The following is a 22434-nucleotide window of genomic DNA, read 5'->3' as shown; positions in this document are numbered from 1 at the left end:
TTGAAAAATGAACACCATGTTGTAATGAAGAAAATTTCAAACTAGCGATTCAGACCATAAACACATAACGAAAACGTACTGTACTGAGGTAACAAATAAAGTGACAAGTAGGGCCATTTTCCCATAGACTTTTATACAATCGGACTTCTTTTTGCAACCAGTGGAGTCGCCCCCTGATGGTCTTTCGATAGAATGCAAGTTCTGGCACTTCCGCATTGGCTTCATTTCCCAGACCCGGAGTCAACGTCCATTTTTATAGTCTATGGTCTGTGTGCCTGTGTAAACCCATAGGTATTAATGAAAGTTTACATTATTACATTTTTATTCATACCCTACAAAAACAATATTGAAATAGCCTACAAATAAAACTAAATATTATAATAATAAAAATTTTGTGATGTTGTTTGTGTTCATGTCGTTTATTTCGGATTAAACAATGCTATAGACACATAAACAAATGTCATTAACTATGTATGTTTACACTGCGTCATTAACGTGTGTTAAAGTGAAATCCAATCCAATATTCTGAAGCTACAAAAACACAACTCTCTTATGTACAAGTTGATTAGTTGGTCTAAGACACACACACTGAGCAAGGGAGAGAGAGAAGCCAGAGCTAACTGCTAAGCTAAAGTAACAATCAGTTCTAAATAGCATGTAAACAAAAGCTGTATCAGTGAAATTCGCTATAAGCAGCAGAGAGCTGTGGGTGCTGGAGCAGAACTGGTCAGTTTAAATGTACAGCAGGTAGTTAGTCGCTGTAATGAAGAAAACAACAACATTAACTGTGTTCAGACAGAGCAGCAATAAACTCTACCCGTGACAGAAACTCCAGAGACTGGCGAGGAGACGCTACAGTGACGTCAGCACGTAAACGGTCAATCACTGCTGGTAATGAAAGGTAACGCATTCTTACTCTTACTAATTATTGGAATCAGCCCTGAAAAATCTGTTGATCCCAATTGCTGTTAGTCAATTTAGGCTAATTCTGTCCTTGATGTGTTATTCAGTTAATACCAAGCAATACACCATGAATGAATCCAAGTTTATGTTAAGTTATATGTTCTACCATCTTCATCTTTAATGTGGTGTTCCTTAACTAGTTATGAAATAAGTACAATAAAGTAATTTGATAAACATGACCTAATCTGTCACTTTCCAGTCTGCTGAGATCAATAACTGCTGGGTGAGATGCTGTGATGCATTGTGGGGGTTTTTGTATCAAAGAACTTCAGGTCTTCCTTCAGCCTTGCAGGTAGCACTCTTCCAAACACACATATTTGCACCTGATATAAACAGATTGATTTACGCACTGGTGTTAAATATCTTTGGTTTGATCTGAAGTTAATATAAACATTGATGTGTGTAGGGTAGATGGCCGTCACTGCACTAGAACCTGGCGTAAAGCGCAACTCAAGTGTCTTTGCTTGTTTCAGACTGATGCAGTTGTAATTTTTCCATCCAGTGCACACATTGTTTAAATAGCCAGTTGTTTAAATTGACCAACAGAAACCTGGTCTTAGGTAAGTGGCACAATATATCACCATTATTTTAAGAGCACATTTTCAATATGCGCCTACATAGGTGTATGCATCCAGCTGATTACTGGCAGTTTGAAGGTGGATTTTTCTTCATCTGCTCCGTTGCACCGTCACTTCTGGTAAAGATTCATTGACCTTTGTGGGATGTTTTGATTGTACTAATTAATTCACTGTATAGTTGGGATTCTGACATAAAAGATAGTATAATGTTTGTCCACATGTGTTGTCAGAACTATATGGAGAATACTGTGGAAAACAAGATCAAACTGAAGCTAAAAAACAACAGACCCCCCCCCTTTAGTTTAAAGACTACATACAGAAACTTAAGTTTAATTTGCATTTCTTCAGTTTATTATATTTTATGAGAAATGTAAGAAAATTGATCTGAATCTGAATCAGTAAATATTGTATTTAGATTATTCAACAGGTTTTTAACATTACTTTACAAACTTAAAGATTAAATGTTGACACAAATACTGCAAGTTGAAGTTTGAGATGATTTTAATCTGTTTTACACATTATTTTTTACTTTATCTTCCAAAACAAAAGGTTTACTTTACAATATTAAGCATGTGTTAATATTTAATTGATTGACACTTCATTTTATTATTAGGAAAAAGTTTCTCAGCAGAACTGAGTGGCATCACTGTATTGAACGTGTTTGATCATAATAAATTAGGAAAAATCTGTAAAATAAGTTTTTCTCTGTAGAAATATTAATGAGACTTTCCGTAAATTTATTGTTTTTACACTTTATTTGAATTAGGATATTTTCCTTTTTTTTATTTTAGTGTGGCGTTTCTGAAATCCTGGGTGTAGCGCTGCTTATGATATTGTTAGTGCCCTATGATAAGATTTGAACTGCACTGAAATTAGATTAAGATGAGTAGTTTAATTTAAAGTTGTTGCATTATCCAATGTCTACAACACAAGCTTCTTAATTCACAATATCTCCACTGGGCTATATTTTTATTGGCTCTCCTCACAGGTAAAACAGGTGCAATCACAGCCTTTGTCAATTGATTACCAAACAGTTCTGACTGATTATGTGTTATTAATCATTATGTATATCAGTTAAACAAAGATAAGTTAGACCTGAAGCTTACACTGCATTAAAGAGTTGGGTTTTGACATTTTACTAATTATTTTCAAAACTTTTTAAAATAATTCTGTTAAGATATACATGCAACAAAATGTGTAAATAACTTTACATAAAGAGCTCAAACCCAAACGACTTAAAAAGAACTCAAACTAGGAGGCGGTTTAGTTAAATGACCCTAAATGTTATGTACATTTTTCTTTGCTAATAAAAAGAAGAAAGAAGAAGCTGTTACCAACCTAGAAAACCAACCCTAAATGCAAACATGAAAACTCGTAAACAAAACCCACACAAACACACCCCAAAGAAAGATTTACAACCAAACATACAGTGAGCAAGAAACACAAAATATTCTTTATTAAATATACAAAATTTGTGAAACAGAATTGCATCACGAATTGTAAACTTTCCAATCTTACATACTACCTTAAGCACACTCCACCGGCTACACAATCAAGGACAAAAAAATACAATCAATTTAAACTTAAATAAAAACTTTAAAATGGAAGACATGGAAGGAGGACGTTTATTCTTGCACTTCATAAGTGCTGAGTCACATTAAATATGTCTCTACAGTCATCTATGCACTTGATATTGCGATCGCACAGCAGAACTGAGATGACGAGACGGTTTTGGATGATTTCTGTATGCTTCAAGCTCACGGGCTAGTCGTCGTCGTCGTGGTGTCAAAGTAGGCCAAGTGCTTAAATCACACAGCGATTAGAAAGTGCAGTACGGTGTAAAGTAGATCTAACTATACCGATATCAGACAGACAGGTACAGTAGAGTTATGTTCTGATGATTAAGTAGTGCAAGAACATCCACAAATGCTGTTAAAAGTGGCATCATATCAGAATACTTTATGGTGTATCAATCTGCTCCATAGATTAAGTTTCAAGGCTTTTTTTTTTTTTTTTGGCATTTCAGAGGAAATTACTGTTACTGCTCATTTTCTACTGGTATGCATACAATTTAATTTTGTGCAGTGATCTAAAATAAAAAATATCATAAAGCATCAGAGGAAAGAAAATAAAAACTTTCAGTGAACAGATGGCTTTTCCTTTTCAAAACCTGCCCCAGGCCCCCGACGAGTAAAATGAAGTGCTCGAAATTTTTAATGATCGTCAAAACAAAAACAAAAATAAGGCAGCATTTGGCATTTCAGTACGGCATATATGCGGTAAAAATGCAGTATATATCCCTTTATAACACCTGAAAGCAGTAGCGCTATGCGTGCTTGAGCAGATGTGACACACAGACACTGAGGGAGTGGGAGTCAAGTACCAGCATGTCGCAGGCATTTTTCTCGACGTGGTGGAAGTCGTGTCGATAACGCACACATGGGAAGGCAGAAGCATGAGATCAGGGAAGCTGTGATGGCTCATCTTGATACTGTTCGGATACTGAGTGATACTGTCTTCACCTGATAACACCGTGACCCTACACAACAATCTGTTAGCTTATGTGGCTGAGCATTATGGGTAATTTCAAGACATGCCCATAGAACAGAAAGAAGGAAAAAAAGAGGAGGGAAAAGATAAAACAGCACTTGTCGCGCGTGGAAAATAAAACCACTCACTCGCTGGCTAAGAACACTTTTGAACATTCATGAGCTACAATCAGTTCCCAGTAATGTGCACGTGACGAGGCTGAACTCTCACACCGCTCGTTTGGTTTGTGGTTTCAAAAACTAGCCAGAGCACTCGATATTTTTATTATTAGGGAACATTTGTAGAGTGTCAATCCAAAACAACATGTTAACCACCTGGGAAAAGTGACGCCAGTAAATCATTACAGGAACACCTCATGAGAAACATGTGACTCAAATAGAAATTTCATTTATTATCTATTTATTATAAATTTAATTTCTGTGGAGTTTTTTTTAAATAAATCAAATAGCTTTGGGTTTTTAACAGTTAGACTAAATGATCAATTGATTGATATTAGCTCTGATTTCCTTCCTTCTAGACAGCCACTGGTTTGAGTTGATTTCAGTTAAGCATGAAAAAAAACTTGAAAGTTGCTGCACTGAACATTTTGTTGCCTTAACATTGTCAGTGGCGTGTTACTGTTGTGTGATACAGGATTTGTGAGCAGGGATTTGACTGAAACCGAATCCCGGATGCTACAAAATCCAAAGCCTGATAGTCAGGTCCTACAACTGTCATCAGTTAGTCAATTAACCAAATCTTCAAGCCAAAGCGACAAATGTTTGATGGTTTAAGTTTCTCAAATGTGATTTTTTTTTGTCTTTTTGTTTGTTAATTTGGACGAAACAGAAACCTTGACAATGTCACGTCACTATTTTCTTTTACGTTTTGTAGAGCAAACAATTAATCCATCACTGCCGGTTCAAACTGGCCCTGCTGTCAACTGCATTGCTAAGACAAAATCAACAAAGCTGACAGATGATAGATTCAGGCTTCAAGTCTCTGCAACTTGATTTTCATGCTGCACTGAAATAAAACTAAATAAACAGTCTAAAAACTGATGGTAGCACTTTAAAGGAAGTTTATACTTTACATCATTATGGATTGAAACCCTACAAATTCTCTCTTTTCCGTTTATGTGATAGAAGTGACGTGTGAGGTGAAAAGGAGGGATCAGTGTTTCTACAATCAGGAGCCCAAAATGGAAGAACCTAGGCTGTAAACCCTGTGTGAGCTTAAAACCAACTGGCTGTGTGAACCTGAAAACAACCTGAGGACCCTCTACATTCAGAACCGCCCCGACCCAGACCCTTTTAGACGACAACGTGTTTCAGTACAGTAAAGCATGCCGACTGGAAAACATCGCCTCGACATCTCTCAGTGCCTAAATATTTGTATCAAAAAGGACAGCATAGCAGTGAAAAGACTAAAGAGCTGTTGTGGAGGTTAGAGTGAACAGATGAGGACTGGACTGCAAACCCCCCCCAACCCCACCCCCCCCACCCCCCCCACCCCCTAACGCTTCGTCACTTGAACTTGGAGCGCACTTGCAGGAGAGTGGGCTTCTGCTCCATGATGCGCACCAGCAGCGTGTCAATGTAGTCCTCCAGATCTCTGACCTGCGGCTTCAGCTTCCTCAGCTCCACCTCGCGCTTGGTCAGCAAAAATCTCTGACGCTCAAACTCCGCCTTCTGCCTCTCCAGCTCCGCCTCCCGCTGCACCAGCAGGGCGACCAGTTCGCTGTGGGTCAGGTGGTAGTACGAGCCCGCTCCCTCCGTCAGAGACTGAAGACACAGACACAGATGGACAAGAGGAAAGAAAACGTCTTCAGCTTCCTGTCGATGGAGTTTAAGTTTCTGTAGATGGAGCCATTTGTTTGTTCACTCGCTGCTTATGCTGCCTACAACACATATGACTTGTCTTCTTATTGTCTACCTGGTTGTGTATTTGAATGCATATTTAAAAGCATTTAAATATACACTCTGATCATTGTGTGGTCTGATATAAATACATATACGAATGTATATTTAAATCCCGGAGGTTTTGTATCTCTGCTATTAATATTTCTTTTTATTATGTATTTTATTTTCTGTACTGAGGTCTCACTTGTAAATGAGATCTGTCTCCCTATATCCAAATGTAATATAAGCACATATATTAAATTTCCATATAAGTAAAATCATACATGTACATATATATAAAAATTATATCTAAAAAACCTTGTCAAAAATGTCATATATGTATTTAATTATGTATGTATGCTTATATTGTAGACATATGTTGTATATACTGTATAAATCCACCACAAAGCTTGTCAATAAAAAAATAATCATATACATAGTTTTAATATATTAATTATATTATATTATATTACTGTTGGTATTTCCTATACGTTACAAACTTATATCTTTATATATCCAGATGATGTATAGGTGACATATATGGCAACATCACTCTTGATATAGGGACATGCAGGTCATATATTAGACTTCTGTGTGGGTCAATGTGACTTCCTGATATTATTCTTCATTATTCTGTGCAGCAGAGGATTTATCCCAGCACAGACTTAAGTACAGAAAATGTTTTATGAACTGGATTTTGCGTTTAATCAATATTTTATTGTTGTTAAATGAAATGAAATTAATCAAAGTCTTCTGTGTTTTTTTTATAATAGGAGAAAAATTACAAGTTTAAATTAATATCTATCAGAGACAGAATTTTAATGTCCACGTTACATAAAATATAAATTGGATGGATTCTTGCAATATAAACAATAATGTATTTCATTTATCTTTTGTTCCTTATGGCAATAATAGCCATACCTTTTATTTCCATTTATCAAACTTTAATTATACATCAAAGCAGAGGTATTAAAGTTATGAGAGTAGAACCTTTTAACAAGAAAGAAAACAAATCATTATAGTTTTATGCAGATACGACTGATTTAATAGTTATTGTAATAATTGCAAATAATGATATGCAGATTTTCTTTTTAAATGTGCTACTTTTTCCATTTACTACTCCCACTAGTACGTTTACCTTCCTCTATTCTAATGTAGGTATTAACTGAGATAGTGGGAATTTAAAAACACAAGTGACTTTGTCATAAAAAGTCATAAAAATCTAATCTGAAATGCAAATAAATACAATAATTACTGCTATTTTTCTCTGTAGGGCAGCACTGCAGTGTTATTCACATTATTATAATACAAATATACTGCACCTTCTTCCTTTCTGTCTCCTGCTCGCTGAGCTGGCTGCTCCTCCCCGGGTGGATGGTGGACTTGAGCTTCTCCAGGCCGGTGGCCAGCACTGACCGGCCCTCAGTCCGCTTCTCCTCAGCCAGTATGGCAGTGGTCAGGGGCTTCACTGGGTGGGGGCTGGAGAGGACAACCACAAGAAATACATACGGTCAGGTATTCCACTTGATGCAGCCGCAACACCCCTCTGGTTGTTTGAGATTTATACGGACGACTCTCACGCGACGCGAGGGACCCGATCTGGTCGCCACACTGGAGGTCTACAACTCTTGGACATTTTTTTATCTGTGCATGAAATGATTGTGAAAAATTAAACAGAGTAAGAGGAACAGAATTTAGAAAAATAAAGATCTGACATCCATTTTTTCCTCCTCTGTTGTCTGGTGTGATTTTCAGAGTAAAATCCTCTAAGGGCCAACTTGTATTTCTGCCAGAAAAGATGATTAAAGGAATAAAAAAAATGAAGAAAATATACTTCTGTTACACAAAACTATCAACTTTTCTCAAATATCTCTTCTTAACACCTAAAAATCCTTCAAATGAAATAATGTGGGGAGGAAAACATCATTAAGTTAAAAAGTCTGAGGCCATGACTTGTGGCGAGGGGTCACAAGCTAATAGGGTTACAATTGTGCTTTTATTCTGAAAATCGCACACAACACAACCCTAGTTTCCTTTGGGAAACTTTGATGTGAAGACAGACAAAAGACAAAAGTATCACAAGATTCAAAAAGTCCCTCTTCAGTATATTAAGTTTTGTGTTCTGTTTTTTTCCTGACATGGGCTAAAAAAAGATGAGTGTTTAATTAATTAAATTTGCCTGCTGGTCATTAAGCTGCCAAGCAGCCAGAAACCACCTCAGTGTTCAGGTCAACCTGAAAGATATTTCTCAAACTGCAACATCACAATAACACAGGAAAGACAGTTTCCTGTGACCTACATTTACAAGGAAATCTATCAAACATCTCACTTATTTACTTACTGCAGTGACTGCATGCACACGAGCACAATCTTTGTCACATATGCGTCTTTCTTTAGCCCAGGTACGACAGGTTTACTCATTATTTCAGCTGTGGACCTCCAGGGTGACAACAGACTCAGAAGTTAGGGATCAACCTTTTATAATCATTAATTTTAGTGATCAGGAGTAAAAGGAGGTTAGACAGGCGTAAGGCTCCTCATTAAAGAAAATACTGGTGAAAATTGAAATTAAATTAGCTCAAAACTGAAAGACTTAATTGCATGCGTTGGTGCAATCAAACATGTAGAACTGTGTTAAATGTGTTATTACCCCGAGGTGAAAAGGAAATGCTATCAGTGACACAACAACACCTTGTTTGCCTCGTACGAAGCCTGGTTTCTGGTTGAGATTTTGGCAAATGAGTGTGGCTGTGTGAGAACATTGGGTTTGGCCCTGTGGGCACGGGGGTGTGTGTGTGTGTGTGTGTGTGTGTGTGTGTGTGTGTGTGTATGTATGTGTGTGTGTGTGTGTAAATATGTGTATTCGTGTGTGCGTGGGAAGGAGGGGGTGTGTGGTAGGAATCAGGGAAAAATAATAACTGCTAATTGGCCTGAGGCTCTGTTTCCCCTCCCGTTACCACAGAGCCAGGACACACACAAGACACCTGCAGAGGAGTCCTGTTAACACCAGTGTTGTGTGTGTGTGTGTGTGTGTGTGTGTGTGTGTGTGTGTGTGTGTGTGTGTGTGTCTTAACAGAGTGATGAAAAGGAGAAGGTCACACCACAAATGGAGAAACCCCTTGAGAGTTGGCGGCACAGACGAAAAGCTTGCGGAAGCCGAGCAGCAGAGGGAGATTGAAGAAGACGACAGGATAGAAATTTCTAGAAGTGCTTCCCCTTTTCCACCTTTCCACCTTTTCACCGAGCACTGAGCATGTGCGACCTCACCTGTTCTGCTGATTGGCTGCCTGCTGCTGCTGCTGCTGCTGCTGCTGCTGCTGCTTCTTCTCGGGCTTTGGCGTAGCGGCTCGTGGTGACCTCGCCGAAGCATTGGCAAAAGGAGGGGGAGAACAGAGCGCTACAGGGGAGCTGCTACTTTCAGGAGTTAGAGGAGGAGCAAAAGAGGTCAGAAAGGGGAGATCAGGGCCCGGTTGAGCTAAGGAGGACTCCCGTATCACGCCGGGATCGCTCCCAAAAGTGGGCAGGAGGAGCTCGTCAAAGACAGACGTCAGTGTGCCTTCAGACCGGGAGCGGTGTAGCATAGCGGACTTGGCCTGAACGCACATTGAAAACTCGTCATCTGAGACGACTGGCCGGCTTTCAACGCCTCCTTCGCTGAGCCCCTTTGGATTACAGCTCGTGTGAGAGTCTTTTGGCGCTGCAGGGAGAGCTTGTAAATCAAAATCATCCCCTATCATGAAATTTGTCTCGAGCGTTGCCGTCTTGTCGTCGGCTCCACAGACGGATCCGTCAGATCTGTCGGTTTGGTTGATTTCTCCGTTAGCTGGCTTGGAATCTTCTAGGCTCGAAGCGGCGTCCGCAGTCGCCCGAATCTCACTCGGCTCTCCGCAGAGCGTCGAGTTCGCCGAGTGTAAAGTCTCGTTGGGCTCTGAGGCGCTGGAGCACTCACAGGTTTGGTAATCCTGCGAGTCGGTGCTGACATAGAGGCTTTGGAGGAAGCTGCTGGAGCTCTGATCCGACACCGGAGTGCGCAGTAGTGTGTTGTCAAAGTCTTGTCCGTGACTGATATTGAGGAAATCACCAAAATCCCCAAATGGCACTGGAGAACACTGGCTAGCTTTCTGCTCTACTAAACTAGTGCTCCCAAAGGTCGAGTCCCGCGAACTCTGCTTCACATCAGGAGAAGACGTTATGATGTGTAATGATGGGAGCGTGGAGGAGAGTTCGTCACCTGGAGTCGCAAGGACCTTCACATTTACGGAGCTACCGCTGAACGCCTCTACAGAGCTGTTGAATTCATTGATGCCTTTCTCTCGACTTTCAGAGACGTTGGATTTTGGTTGTGGTTCAGACAGGTTTGACAACAGGTCAGGGTACACGACATTAGAAATGTTGAGCGTCTGAGTCTCGGCACCTTCAGTTTCCGTCTCTCCTGCAGCGATCACGAGCTGCTGGTTTGTCGGCGCTGGGGACTGTGGTGCCGACGCCCCCTCCGAATCGTTTGACTGTACCCTTTCATCGCCGTCCTGCCGCTGAATAACAGTTCTCTGGGCCGCATCATGCAAAGATCGATCGTGTGACCAGTCAGTAATGTAACCTTCAGATTCTGAGGGCTTTGAGTTTTTAGCCTCAACTGACTCTGAGGATTTCTCGAAGCCCAGGAGGCCGCTTTCAAAGTTTTGAGCCTCAGCTTCCTCGGAGGAGGAAGCAGAAAATTTATCTGACGAAGAAGAAAGACAGGAGAGGAAATCCTCCTCTGCTGAGCTGCCGAGACCTGAAGAACCAGGATCTGGGGAGCTGCTGTTGAGCTGTAGCGATGAAGCGTGACACGGGGCTCGGTTTATATCAGTGAAATCGTTAGTTAAATCGTTTGTGTTAGTCGTACTGTTAGTTTGATTAGTTTCGGTGCAAGCATCGAGTTCTGGTGCGTCAGCAGAAGTGTTCAAAGTCATGGCGTCCGTCTCAAAGCTTCTGTGTTCCGGGATTGTTTCAAGGAAATGTGCAAATGTGTCAAGATGATGTGCGTTAGTGTTGGTCACCTGACTCGTGGCTTTATGAGCTTCACATACGACTTTTCTGCAGGGTTGATGATGTAGTGCTTCATTCACGTTTGTGTTGTGATCAGCGTCTGTGATGGGAAGTAGTGTTCCTGCGTTATCGCAGTGTTCCAGCGGATGGTCACCGGGTGTGTTTTGCTGTGTTTTGCAATCTGTGGTAAGATCTTCGGGAGACTGCAGCCTGCCCGCCGCAAACGCTTCAAAGGATTCGTCCCACTCTGAATCCGGCTCCAGCGCCCCAGACGACATGAAAGGGTTGGCCGACTTCTTGCTTAAAGGTTTCTCCTCTTCCGTGGGAACAGGAGGAAGGGGTCGTTTCTCGACTGTGGCCATCGGGTCACTCTTTGCACCTGTGCCACTGATGGAGCCCTCCGTGGTCGGGTTAGCGTTACTCGCCCGCGGAAAGAGCTGCGCTATGGGGGGCCGGGAACTGGAGAGATAGGGCAAAGGAGGCAGTGAAGGTTTTAAGGGCGGACAGGCGAGCATGTCGTCATAGAAAGGGTTGCGCTGGAGGAGAGAGAAGAAAGGGTTGCAGGGGGATATGTGAGGCGGGGAGCTCTGTGAGTGGCAAAAGGGGTTAGTGTGATGCAGCGGAGAAACCAGAGAGGCGGGAGGCACAGGGGGACCCGGGGGGTGGTGACTAGAAGGGAGGGGTGGTGGGTGGGGATCAGTGCTGGGCTCTAGTTTAGGTGACACCACCAGGCTGTGAAAGGAAGGGCAGACAGTCCTCTTGATTAGTGAGGATTGTTCACACGGCAACACTTTTTTTTCCTGTCTCAAATCACATCTTAAATCATATGTTTTTACAGACTGGGTTTGTCAATAATCAGTTTCACCTACAGTAATTTATTCAAAATGTCCAGGTTTGTCATTGTCATTATTATGTTGCTTCATTCATAAAACACCTTTAAACCTTCATTAATTCATTTCATTTGCCACCAATTCACACATCGACCAAACACAGAGCAACATTAGCATTCATGATCATTGTTTCCTGCCACCTGATGACGTCTAATACTTACTTTTCTTTGACTCTCCAGAAACTCCTAAAGGAAATATCTCATTCTTTAGCTGCTAAATGCTCCGTTATGTTCACTAGCTGGTCGCTAACTCTGTCTTGTCTGTTGTTTGCTGCTGGGCACGTTATTTAGCTGAAAATAGCTGTCTGTTGCCACTCGACATCGAAGGAAATATCAAGCCTCAGGCTGTAGGACCAAAAGAACGAGCTGAAAGATGCTAAAAATGCTCTGTATAGCTGATTAATACTGAAGATTACTGCATTATTTTGCTGTTGGTTTGCCACTTCTAGTTTGCACGTTGTCATTTAATCAATAATTAATATAAAAATCTTGAGTGGTGCAGCTTTAACGCCACAATTTGAACATTTTAAAACTTTAGCGCCCTCCAGTGGGAGCCTCTAAAAAGACACTGTGGCAGACAGAAACACGTGTCTAAATACTGGGAATACTGAGATGAGTGGGTTGAAATCCTCAGATAAACCACCAGGATTTTATATTTCTTCTACAAACTAAGAGTTGTTGGAAAAGTCGTATATTCTACACAGAGTGGCTTTAACTGCATCTGCAACTACTTGTTGAAATCATATCTTCCAAAACTGTGCATCCAAAACATCCATCTCTGTGCCTCACCTGTGTTTTCATTGGCCCACGATGGAGTATTTTCTAAGATAAGTTGATGCAGCTGGGTGTAGTGATTACTTAGTGCTGTTGCTGCCAACTTGGCACTTCCCCCCCCCCTGCAAGGATGTAAAAGCATGTGGGTGTGTAGGCTATGAAAACGTATAGTTACAGAGCTGGCAGAAAGGTATTGAGTGTACTATGGTCCAGAATAGCTGACCTCGCTTCTATCAGCAGGTGCTTATCAGTCCAATATTTTCTTTACGCTCAGTGCATGAAATCAATATGACGCTGCGCTTGTTTGTTTTGATTTTTTGGTCTCGGTTAAGTAAATTAATAAAAATAAAAATGAAATAAAATGTGTTTTTGGAGACCTGAATTTAAGATTAATTTGTAAAAAAGAAACCAAATACAAATTGTAGGAGCAATGCAAGAGAACGTGCAGGACACCAAGTGACAACTCCCAAATAAATTACCCACTTAGGAATGTGCTTGTGTTAGAAGTGGAAATAAAATGAGAAGGGGTTTCCTTCCCTCCCTTCTCCCTGCGCGCACGCGCACACACACACACACACACACACACACACACACACACACACACACACACACACACACACACACACACACACACACACACACACACACACACACACACACACAGACCTGTAAAAGAACAAGGATTGTTCCAGCTCTCGCCGCCATCTTTCCAGTGGAGCTGACATCGTTACCGAACCATGTTAAAGCGCGCACAATGCTTCAGCTTGATGGAGCTAAACTCACGAGAGCAGCTCCCCTCCTCCATCTGCATTGCAGATACCTGCTGTAACCAGAGACTGAGACCAGGAGCTGAGGAGGGATGTGTACTGAGCTGGAAGCAGCGTCCAGCAGCCATGCTGGCACACAGGAAGTGGAAAGTAAACAACTACTCTCATAACCATTCAACATAAAGCCTCCTCTCTGAATATAAATGAAAATATGAACCCTCAGGTGACTGTTAGAGTTCTCTAAATTGAAGTGAACACTTCGAATCTACCCTGATATTATTTACCTCCAAAAGGTAAAGGAGGTATTATGTAACCGATAGTAAACACCACCCTTTAGAGGAATAGTTCAACACCTTTCTGAGATAAGAATTGATTCCGACTTCATGTCTGTGTTTTGAGAATGAAGCTGAAGTTGAAGCTTTCCCATTAAAGCTGACCCATTATCATGTTGCATCTTCTTTCTTTTTCTTTGGTTTAAAAAGGGGGAAACTGAAATGAATTCCTGCGGTCTTGTCATTACAGTTAAGTTTTCTAATACTTGTGCCTGTGCAGAGACCTGTATAAAACTTGGCTGCACCAATCAAACTGCACCATAGCTGGAGAAGCTGTGCATAAGTGCTGGTTCGCCAAGACAGAGTTACAGCACAAGTGTTTGGGAAGAGCACGCAGCATGTGGGGTCAAAGGGACACTGCACACCATGAAAACATCATCCTAACAGTGAGGCGTCCTGATTTGGGGCTTTGCTGCATCTGGACAGCTCGCCGTCAATGTCAATGACAATGACCCTGAACAAGTAAATCTACGACAGAAGGACTTCAGACAAAGAAAAAAAAAAAAAAAAACACCTGTCGGAGTCGGAGCTCAGACCTGAACCCAGTAGAGATGCTGTGGAATCAGCTGGAAAGAGCCGTTTACAACAGACATCTGTGCTGAAGCAGGAAGTGGGAAGAATGGTCAAAACTTCCTGTTTGAGGTTATTGGTGTTTTGGTTCAGCCAGTTATTAAATCCAAGGGTTTTTTTTTTAGCTTAGAGACACTGTTTTTCTACAATTGTGAGTTTGATGAAAATCAGATCACCTTTTTATGACTAATTAATACTAAAAATCTTACAGAGCCATGCTAGCTTTTTCCAGTTTTTAAGCTAAGCTAGGATGACCACATCACAACTCTCGCTCCATACTTAACCCAAAGACAGGAGAGTGGACTCTCTCACTCTGGAATATTTGAGACTATGTAATTTGCAAAGAAAAGTATGAAGATTTTAATTTAAAGTTACAAAACTCTTCAGAATTTAAGGGCGTTTTCACACCTAAAATTTAGTTTGCTCTGGTCCGATTCAGTTTAAGAGTTCATAAACTTATAGGTTCAGTTTGCTTTCACACAGAGATAAAATGTGAAGTGAAAGTGAACCAAAACGCATCATTACTAACCAGTGAGAACGTCTTCTTATTGGTCAGACTGTCTGGCGGGAACCTACGGTCGGATCAAGTTCAGAACTTTCACACCACAAAACGAACTGCTCTTGGAGCCGGACTGAGACCACCTCCTCAAAAGGGTCTCGTTTGCCCTTGTTTTTTCTGCACCAGAGTGCGTTTGCTGTTTTCACACCTGCCCAAATTAACCAGGGTTCAGTGTCAGTGGAGTTAAAAGCACAGGTGTGAAAACGCCCTTAATCTGGTTTAGTTTAATCTTTGCTGCTAAAATATCAGCCTACACATCACACACACGTCTTCATGCCCATATTTCTTCCGGAATAAAACCCAGAGTACATACAGATCACATGCAACTAGACGCCTCAGTCTGTGATGAAGTGATGCAAGGAAATCCAAACAGCGCAGGTACAAAACTCTCAGGAGGCTCATGAACACGTCGGCTGCTTGATTCAATTCATAGTCGCACTGAAATGATAATTCATCACGTGTTTGATGCCGCAGCAAATGAACTTGTCAATGTGTCGTGAGTCGTCTCTGTGATCAGTGTGTGTCTCACCTGGGCTTGCTGTGCGAGTCCTTTGATCCGAACCATCCCTTGTGTTTCTCCTCAGTGGCCTCATCAGTCCCGTCCTTGGCCTGACTGATTCTCCCATGGGAGAAAAAGTTCCTCCTCTGCTTCCTCCCCTGGCTTTCTAACTCCGCCGTGGAGGCGGCTTTGGGCAGAACAACCAGTCCCAAACGCTCCTCTTCCTCCTCGTCTTCGCCCTGCATGGGGCCGCTATGCTCCAAAGCCGCCGCTATGGCGGCCTTTTCCTCCTTGCCGGGTTTGTCAAAAGACCAGCGACGCCCGTCTCCCACAGGACCTTTGGGGAGGTCTGTGGAGGCCCGCGGGCTGAGGTTCTGTAGAGACATGGAGAGAGGCAAAGACTTCTGCAACAGTCCCAGGCCTAAAGAATCTGCAGGGTTTCCTGAGCCTGGGTCCAGGGGCTGGACGTTATAAGCATGGCTTCCGTTAACGCACACGGTGGGCTGAGGCACTGCTATGGATATCTCACCGGCCTCATCACCAAACTCACATTTGAGAGAGGACGACTTGGGTGACGTGTTCGCCGTGTGTTCTGCAAAAAAAACCCACAAAAAACAATGAGGAAAAAGGGAGGAAATGAAAAGAAACAGAGAGAAAAAACAGAGAGATAAGAGGAAAAATGATGCAGGTAATCAATGACTTCACTAAATTAAATTTGCAGGCAGCTTTAATCAGGCGATAAAACCTTGTAATGGCTTTGATTGACAATTCTTTTCACGGCAGGATGGGTCAGTATCTACGGCCGACACAAGTGCAAGAGTGATTGGAAATGGATTAATTTACCAGTGTGTGATTACTGAATCAGTTCTGCTATAATGGGAACTGTTGCTCCGCGCTTCTTGGTACAACATCTCTCCACCCTGCTCTCCAATCAGCTGATTTAACAATGCAGACGGCTCTCAGAGGAGCTCACGCCGCCAACAAATCTACACCACATACAGCGGCTCCTCCTCACGAGGGATTTACACTTTAATGTAATTTATTATTTGCAGGCTGATTATCAACTTGTTTCAAAACAGCAGATGCAAACATTTCCTGAATATATATAGGTTTACATTAAAAACCTTCCGGTCTGTTAGCTGATTAGCAGCAGCATTTTCTCTATAGTAAAATGTCATATTTACTCAAGGTGAGATGAAAAGTTTGACTGATTTCACATTTAATAAATTAACCAAAACAAAATGCTATAAATGTTCGTTCTCGAGGGTCTATGACGTCATTCTGTGACAAAATGTGGTCAAATTTATTCTAATTTATTTAGTTTTTTTTAGTCAGTCAACACAGAATGAACCAGCAGCTATTTTGATTTTAGATTAATCAGTTAGGTCAAAGACATCAAACTAAATTTCTTTGGGTTTTGTTCTTTAATATGTCAGGCTTGGCTTTGTGGAGTAGCCATTGGCCTGTTTTAATAAGTTCTAAGAACTTATGACCCACACTATTAATAGCTCAATTGAGAAAATAACGAATCGATAATGAAAAGCCCCTTTTTAACCCCTTTGTAGCACTATGTGATATTAAGATTTCCCTTTAGTTCAATATTTGAGGGTTTTGCATCTTCTTCTGTCTCCCAATGGACTTCTTTATGCTAAGCTAAGCTAACCACAAAGCAATTTAGTTTATTTCCCAAAATGTCAAACTTTATTCCTAAAGTGCTCGACTGTTGCAAAAACTGTTGAGCATTTCAGACTTTATGAAATAATCCGCTAACAAACAAATAAATAAATAAAAAAGGGAGAAAACAAAACCCACATGAAGTTTCATTAAGATAAAAATAATTTAAAAGGTTGAAAGTGGAGTATTTTAAAGCCTCTTCCTGTTTCACGCTGCACGAACATGCTAAGAAGTTTCAGTTTCGCAGTCCGTCCAGTCCACACGCTTCCTCAGCAACACTGACACAAACGCAGCTTCCTCTTTAATCGTGCAGTTCTCACACAGAGTTTGAACATCAGTCAGTGAAGTGGAGAAACATGACGGACGCAGACGCTTCCACACAGGTGCTCCGCGTGGTGCAATTAGGCAGTTAATATCCCATCATGCTCTGAGGCAGGTGTAAAAAATGCTGAGCAGGTGAGATGAGTCGCCATTGCTAGTTTAATCCACTGGACCACATTACACCACGACTAATCACTGGCTTAAACTCCATGAAGAGCCGACTTTGGATTCTTTGCAGCGTCCACCTGAAACTCACTACAAAACACTTTAAAAAGTAATTTGTTGGTAACTCTTGGTCAATTTTAAATCCATAATCTCAAATCTTTTAACTTCTGTTTGTACCTGCTTTAATTGATTTTGTTGTTACGTTGTTTATTCGTTGTATTTGTTTGTTTGTATTGATTGATTGTTCTTCGTTTATCTTGTGTTTTTATTATTATTTCGTATCTGCTGGATGTCATTGAAAATGATTTTCCAGTTTAAATAAAGTTATGTAATCAAAGTTTTTCCGAGTGATTAGCTTCATCCCATGATGAAGACGCATCACCGAATGGTTTGATGAGTGTGAAAATGATCAGTCACCAGATCTCAACCCAACTGAACACCTAAGGAATAATTTGAACCACGATGTTGGACAACGCTCTCCACCGCCGTCACCAAAACACCGAATGAGGGAATATCTCAAGGTGAAAAACCTACTACGACACTTTCCACTCTGTATTTGGGTGTTGCTGGGTAAAACAAGGAATTCAGAGATGCCTCTTCGCCTCTTTTCTGACATTTTATAGACAGTTAATAAATTAATTGAGAAATTAATCTGTAAGTGAGAATGGTTGTCAGTTGCAGCCCGAGGTTTGCTCTTTGATGTTTATGTTGCGAATGATTGAGGTAAACACAAGAGGTAAAGGATGGACGACTGTGAAACTGAAATCTGCCGTTGGACTAAATGTGCAGTAAGTAAATAATTAAACGTCATTCAGGAAGTGATAACATGCTCTCTCCTACAGACATAATCTACACACCCCAAGGTTTGATTTCAGATGTGGATGCAATTTGTATCTGACCTCTGGTGACCCTGAGAGGTCATTGACCTCAGCATTGTTTTTTTTTTGTTTTTTTATCATAATCATGTATATCTTTGCCAAAATTGCTTAAAGATGCTTATTTGCTGGCGTGGCCATGTAATATAATTTTGCTTAGAGCACCAATTTTGCAGGGGGACTGCAGACCCCCCCCCCATTTCCAGGTGTTAAGGTAGCTATAGCTGCTGTGTGTTCTATGGAAGTACATGACTAGCTAGCTAGCACATTAGCAATCATTCTAATCAGAAGCTAAAATGCTAGTTTGGTCTGGACCACACTCATTACTCCAGGAGGCTCCGCCCTGTCCCAGAGGTCAAATCTGAACTGCCTCCAAGTCTGAAAATAAACTTATATTATATAATTATATAACCTTGATATTCAAGCTCATCTGCTGCTCTATTTTTCAGAATCCTGAATTTAAACTCAGAATTAAACTCAGAATTGAACTATGAATTCTGAGATTAAAGTTCCTTAAAAAGAAAAAGAAAGATTTTCACATATGGCCCGAATCCTCTTCCGTACTGTCCCGCTGGTCGTTCTCACCTGGGCTGTTATCTACCGTCAGGTTGCTGCTGTTACTGGGCGAGTTGGAGAGGTCAGACACCACCACACTGATGCCGGCTGTGGGACTGAGGCTCCCGCCCCGCGACGACGACTCGCTGCTCTCCGAGCCCAGTGATGTGCTGGAGCGAGTGTCTGATGACTTCCTCAGCTTCCCTCTCAGGAAAAAGGTCCTCATCTTGCTCCGCCGGGCCTCACCCCCCTCGTCGTCCTCATAATCCTCCTCCCCGCCTCCATCGCTCGGCAGCCGCTGCCGCAACTGAACTAGTGACCCGTATCCGCCTGGCAGGACGGCCGAGGAAGAGTCCTCCTCGCTGGATCTCCTCTTCCCCTTGATGCGCTCTTTCAGCTTGCTGAAGGTGGAGGCGCCCTTGTCCTTCATGACGAGGTCGTACATGCTGGCTGTCAGGTTGTTCCGGGTGAACTGGACGGTGACTTGGATGTCTCCTCGCTCCTTCTCCTTCTTGCCTGTTTTGGAGTTGAGTCTGTACCACCTGCAACAGAGAACACCACATTCAATCAGCAATACTTCAGATTATTGAATTCCAAAATATTCTGGTTCCAATTTCTCAAATCTGTTTTTATATCATTGTAAGTTTGATGACTTTGTTTTGTAAGACAACACATTTTTCATAGTTTTATGGCCTAAATGATAAAACAAAAGCTTGAAATCCTCTCACTTGAGTCACTAAGAGCTGCAGGGAATTAAAGATTATGATGTTGAGAAGAGAGAAACTGTGGTCGAGGATCATGGGTATTGTGGTCTTTTGATTTCTCAGAAACAAAGCTTGAATAATTCAAAAAAGCTGAAACATGAACCATGACCATAAACTTTAGGATTATTGTCACATTATCTGGGACAGTGCAGTATTTTTTATTTTAATTTTTTTTAAATGAAGTAGCATTAAGGATATTATTTAAAGAACAAAGGAACAAAATGCTGAGTGTTGTAACCCCTCCCTTATGACAAAATTAACTCACACATTCAATGCAATAATGGTTCAATACTAAGTGCAACAAGTGAGATTTTCAAAACATGGCTGCATGCTCTGATGAGTTCAGTGTTAAATTACACATTTTTCTAACAATTCTTTAATCACACACATAAACACAAACTTACTGTGAGACATACTGATTAAATAGCTTCACTTCATCTATCAGTTCAGTATTGAGCGAGGTTATGAAGTGAGAGTGAAAGACTGTACTGTCATCGTGAATGGGGCTAATCTGTGTGTGTGTGTGTGTGTGTGTGTGTGTGTGTGTGTGTGTGTGTGTGTGTGTGTGTGTGTGTGTGTGTGTGTGTGTGTCCTACTAACAACACAGAGCTGTGTGTGGCCGGACATCCCACAATACCTTGAGGAGGCCTTTTGTTTTGGACACCAGAGAAAAGAACAGTGAAGTAAAACAATGCTCATGTCTGATTTAACAGTTCGTGCCCTACATTAATATGACAGACGACCCCCCCCCCCCCCGACTGAACGCAGATCACACACCATCTGTAAATGCCTTTACTGGACGGGCACAGAGAAGTAGTTCTTAGAAACGCTGTTTACCGGTGGGTGGAAGAGTGCCAACGAGTTCGCCTCACCCTGACTCATGGGAAAGTCTCATCTGTTTTGTTGTGACTGGTGTTAAAAAAAACAAAACTGACATGAGTGAGAAAAAAATCCCCCAGTAAACATGTGTTTCTGACACTTGGTGCTGCCAACGGGAAGTTCTCTCTGCGCAGGGAGAATGAAAAGGCCTCAAACCAAGACCTGCTTTTATTTTTTTCACTTCCTGTGCTGCTGGGCTATTTTCACCTCACACCTCGACCACAGTAACCTCTTTGTTCATGTATAATATAAGCATTGTGAGGCCGAGAGACACACATCTCACAATAGTTTTCTGATTTTGTACAATTTTACGTAGTTCCACGTGATATCCAGGCTGATTCGTTGACTCCATATGGAGCGGATTCACAAAAATAAAATATAATTCTATGACGAGTGAAAACCGACTTATAAATGATCTAAAATACATAGAAAAGAAAAAGAAACAGAAGTGATGACCGAACTGAATAATGTAGAAATGCAGACATCTGAATCAAACACAAACCCCTGATTTGAAATAGATGTCTTCAACGAAATCAACTGCCATGTCATTTTGTAATCGCAGCGTACGTTTGTGAAACTCTGAAATCTAAATGTAGTAAAAGCAGCAGTTATTGCACCAATATAAAACAGGATGTCATGAAGGGGTTGGAGGGAAATTAACCCCAAATGCTGCGTCACGAAACGACTGCGTCCCGTTCGGGTTGAGTCAACAAGAAAAAATCTAAATGTCATGTCGCGGAACGTCAACATGTGCAACTGCAGAAAGTTTTACAAGAACTGAGGTTTTAAAAACATAAAAAGACGAGACATGAAAGCTCCGAGATGAAAGAAAACCTGTGACGAGAACAAACCCGCTGAAGTGCGAAAGGAGCCTCGCACATTAACTGCTCTATCTCAGACACCAGAGAGCTTTTCATTCCCGCCCTCCCCACCACAAGATCCCCTTCTTTTTCTTTTTTCTGTAAACCCACAGTATGACTGCGCAGAAACACACAGAGGCAGATTAACACAGGTCACAGCCCAAACACTGTCATATAACAGCACCACTGAACTCGCACCAATATTTTTATTCATTTATCAGTTTCATACTGAAATATCACAAGTTTTCCCATTTATCCTCCACAATAAAAGTTTGTAAGAATCTCATTTGGACAATAACAGGAAACTAAAAAACCTTCTTCCCCAACTACTGACTGCAAGACACAGCTAACAACAGTTAACAGCTATTGGATGTTCACATTTAGCATGTTAGCATCCTAAAGTAAGGATGTTATCATGATCACAGCCATACAGATTTTATATTTTAACAATATGGAAATATGATTCAAAACGCACATAAAATAAACTGATGTTTAAAGTATGAGCTGTGCACGTGACCAAGCTATAATGTTAGCTTCGTTTATACAGCTTGATCAGAGAATTAAGTTTTAGATTATTCTGTCATAAACATTGGATAAATTTAAGTTTTGAGATTATGATTAAAGATTTGTTTATTTTATATCATGTTTATGTATTTGGGATTCATGGCAGCTTCATACCTAAATTGAAGTCAGATTTATGGCTGAGTTTGTGCTGAAAAAAGGGTGAAAAATGGATAAACAACTTTAACAAATGCGTAGAAAGTCAGCAAAAATTACATCTAGCTGTTTGATTACATAGGAAAAGAGACGAGTAGCAAAAATAGCGCCATGATTGTAGGCTGTCATCCTCCTGCCATGCACGGACCTCAAGTTCAGCCCTGAAAACACCCGAGAGGAATGCCAGTGAAAACAATTAGCAAACAAACTCCTTTCATTACAACTGAAGAATCAC

General features: G+C 41.2%; 1 protein-coding gene across 1 annotated transcript in view; it reads right to left on the bottom strand.

Moving 5' to 3' along the window:
* Positions 1–5569: 5569 nt before the first annotated feature.
* The window catches only part of rab11fip5a (RAB11 family interacting protein 5a (class I)), a 28240-nt gene continuing 11375 nt past the window's right edge, over positions 5570–22434 (bottom strand). The window contains exons 2-6 of the mRNA XM_056393583.1: positions 19010–19521; positions 15420–15981; positions 9239–11731; positions 7294–7450; positions 5570–5854 (exon numbers count right to left, since the gene is read on the bottom strand). Of these exons, the coding sequence (XP_056249558.1) occupies positions 5597–5854; positions 7294–7450; positions 9239–11731; positions 15420–15981; positions 19010–19521 (3982 nt within the window). The 3' untranslated portion in view covers positions 5570–5596. The remainder of the gene's footprint in view (positions 5855–7293; positions 7451–9238; positions 11732–15419; positions 15982–19009; positions 19522–22434) is intronic.

The sequence above is a fragment of the Seriola aureovittata genome, chromosome 13 (genome assembly GCF_021018895.1).
Source record: "Seriola aureovittata isolate HTS-2021-v1 ecotype China chromosome 13, ASM2101889v1, whole genome shotgun sequence".
NCBI lineage: Eukaryota > Metazoa > Chordata > Actinopteri > Carangiformes > Carangidae > Seriola > Seriola aureovittata.
Note: the sequence above shows the minus strand (reverse complement) of the source record. Positions and strands in the feature narration are given on the sequence as shown.